We start from the raw sequence: 1664 nt of genomic DNA on the forward strand, positions 1-1664 counted from the left end.
AGGCTGCTCGCCCCTGGCTGCGGAGGGAGTGTGCGCGCCTCTGTGCCCCTCTTCTCCGCACGTCTCCCCGTCTCTGAGTGGGTTCACCGGCCCTTCCTTCCCCCCTCCCCCCCGGCGCCTCGGCTTGTTACATTCTGCTGCCACGCTGCTGGAGCCGCTGCCGACGCGTTTGTGTGTGCTGTAGCGCCGGCAGCGCGCGCCCCGACACCGCACCTACCCCCCCGCCCATCCCCACTGTTGCTGCCTTCCCACTTGCCCCGTGCTCCTCCTGCCCTGCTGAAGCCCTCCGGCGCCGGATCACTGCCTTCCCTGCCTCGCTTGCATTTCATTCCTTCACTCGCAATTGCGACCCGCTCTGGTGGCGGCCTTGGCGGGCAAGCCCTTGTGGCCAGCCCGCTAAGAGGCACCTCGGCCCCTACGATATTTGTCACAACCTGCCACCAGAGGAGAGTGGGGGAAGGCTGGTGTAGTGGGGCTCAAAATGTCGGCCACCCGTCCGCCCGCTGGCGCCGGCCATTGGCAGCTCACATCGCAGGAGCTCCCTGATCGGCCCCACAATGTTCTCCATCCGTTGTATAACCTGAGTACCTGCCAAGTTCGCTCACAGACAGCCTGGGAGAGCAGTGCCCAGCATCAAACTCAACAGGATCGCTCTTCTTGCCTCCAACCAGCAGCGGTATGCAGGCGGCACGGCCGCCGCAACGCCTCAGGTCTGGGCGGGGCAGCAGGCGGCAGTCGCCGGTGGCAGCCGTGCCCGAGGCTGCGGCGGTGGACGTGCTGCCGCCGCAGTGCCGCATCTGCTGGCTTGAAGCAGGTGGGCTCAATTGCCTGGCTTTGGTACTATTCTGCCAGGCACGCAGCGTATCAAATCTTATCGGATGCGCAACGGCATGCCTCACCCACTCGTGAACCGCCTGGCTGCTGTGTGCAGATGTGGAGGAGGGCGGCGCGCTGCTGGCGCCCTGCCGCTGCTCCGGCAGCTCCCGCTGCGTGCACCAGCGCTGCCTGGCGGCCTGGATGGGCGCGGTGGCCGAGCGCAAGGGGGTGCACGCCGCGCGGCACTGCGACATCTGCCGCGCACGATACGCAGGGTGAGCCGGGTAGCGGCTGGGCGCCGGCTGCGCCGCGGGCGGCCGGCAAACACAACTGGAAGCGCCACAGACGTCGCCCGGCACACCTGCCTGCCTGTCAGCCAGCCAGACGGCCAGCGCCAGCCAGCCAGCGCCATCCAGCACCTGCCAGCCAGCCAGCCAGCCAGCCAGCGCCTGCCTGCCTGCTGCCCCATCATCCCCGCCGAGGCCAGCCTCCCGCGCCCCCTTCCTGCCTCCCTCCCTCCCTCCCCCAGCCTGCCCCGCGAGCTGCACCTGCGCGAGCCGCCGGTCGCCTACCTGCGGCGCAAGGCGCTGGCGGCGATGGCCACGCCCGCGGGCACCGCAGCATCCTACTACGCCGCAGCCGGCATGGCTTTCTCCACAGCCTGGGCCGTGCGGGGCGCGCTGCTCAGGTGTGTGGCGTGTCGCCCCGTCTGCCTGCCCCAGCCTGCCTGCCTTCCTGCCTGCCGTCTGTTTGCTGCTGGGGAGCAGGCGGCGGCCAGCACGCGGCTCCCGATACGCGCAGCCGCCCGCGCGCGTTCCAGCCGCCCATCGCCCCCCGCCTGCTGCCCG

General features: G+C 70.1%; 1 protein-coding gene across 1 annotated transcript in view; it reads left to right on the top strand.

Moving 5' to 3' along the window:
• Positions 1 to 678: 678 nt before the first annotated feature.
• The window catches only part of CHLNCDRAFT_144149 (hypothetical protein), a gene marked incomplete at both ends in the record, with an annotated part of 1951 nt that continues 965 nt past the window's right edge, over positions 679 to 1664 (top strand). The window contains 3 exons of the mRNA XM_005848566.1: positions 679 to 814; positions 932 to 1091; positions 1346 to 1504. Coding sequence (XP_005848628.1) covers positions 679 to 814; positions 932 to 1091; positions 1346 to 1504 — 455 coding nt within the window. The remainder of the gene's footprint in view (positions 815 to 931; positions 1092 to 1345; positions 1505 to 1664) is intronic.

The sequence above is a fragment of the Chlorella variabilis genome, assembly GCF_000147415.1.
Source record: "Chlorella variabilis unplaced genomic scaffold CHLNCscaffold_7, whole genome shotgun sequence".
Lineage (NCBI taxonomy): Eukaryota > Viridiplantae > Chlorophyta > Trebouxiophyceae > Chlorellales > Chlorellaceae > Chlorella > Chlorella variabilis.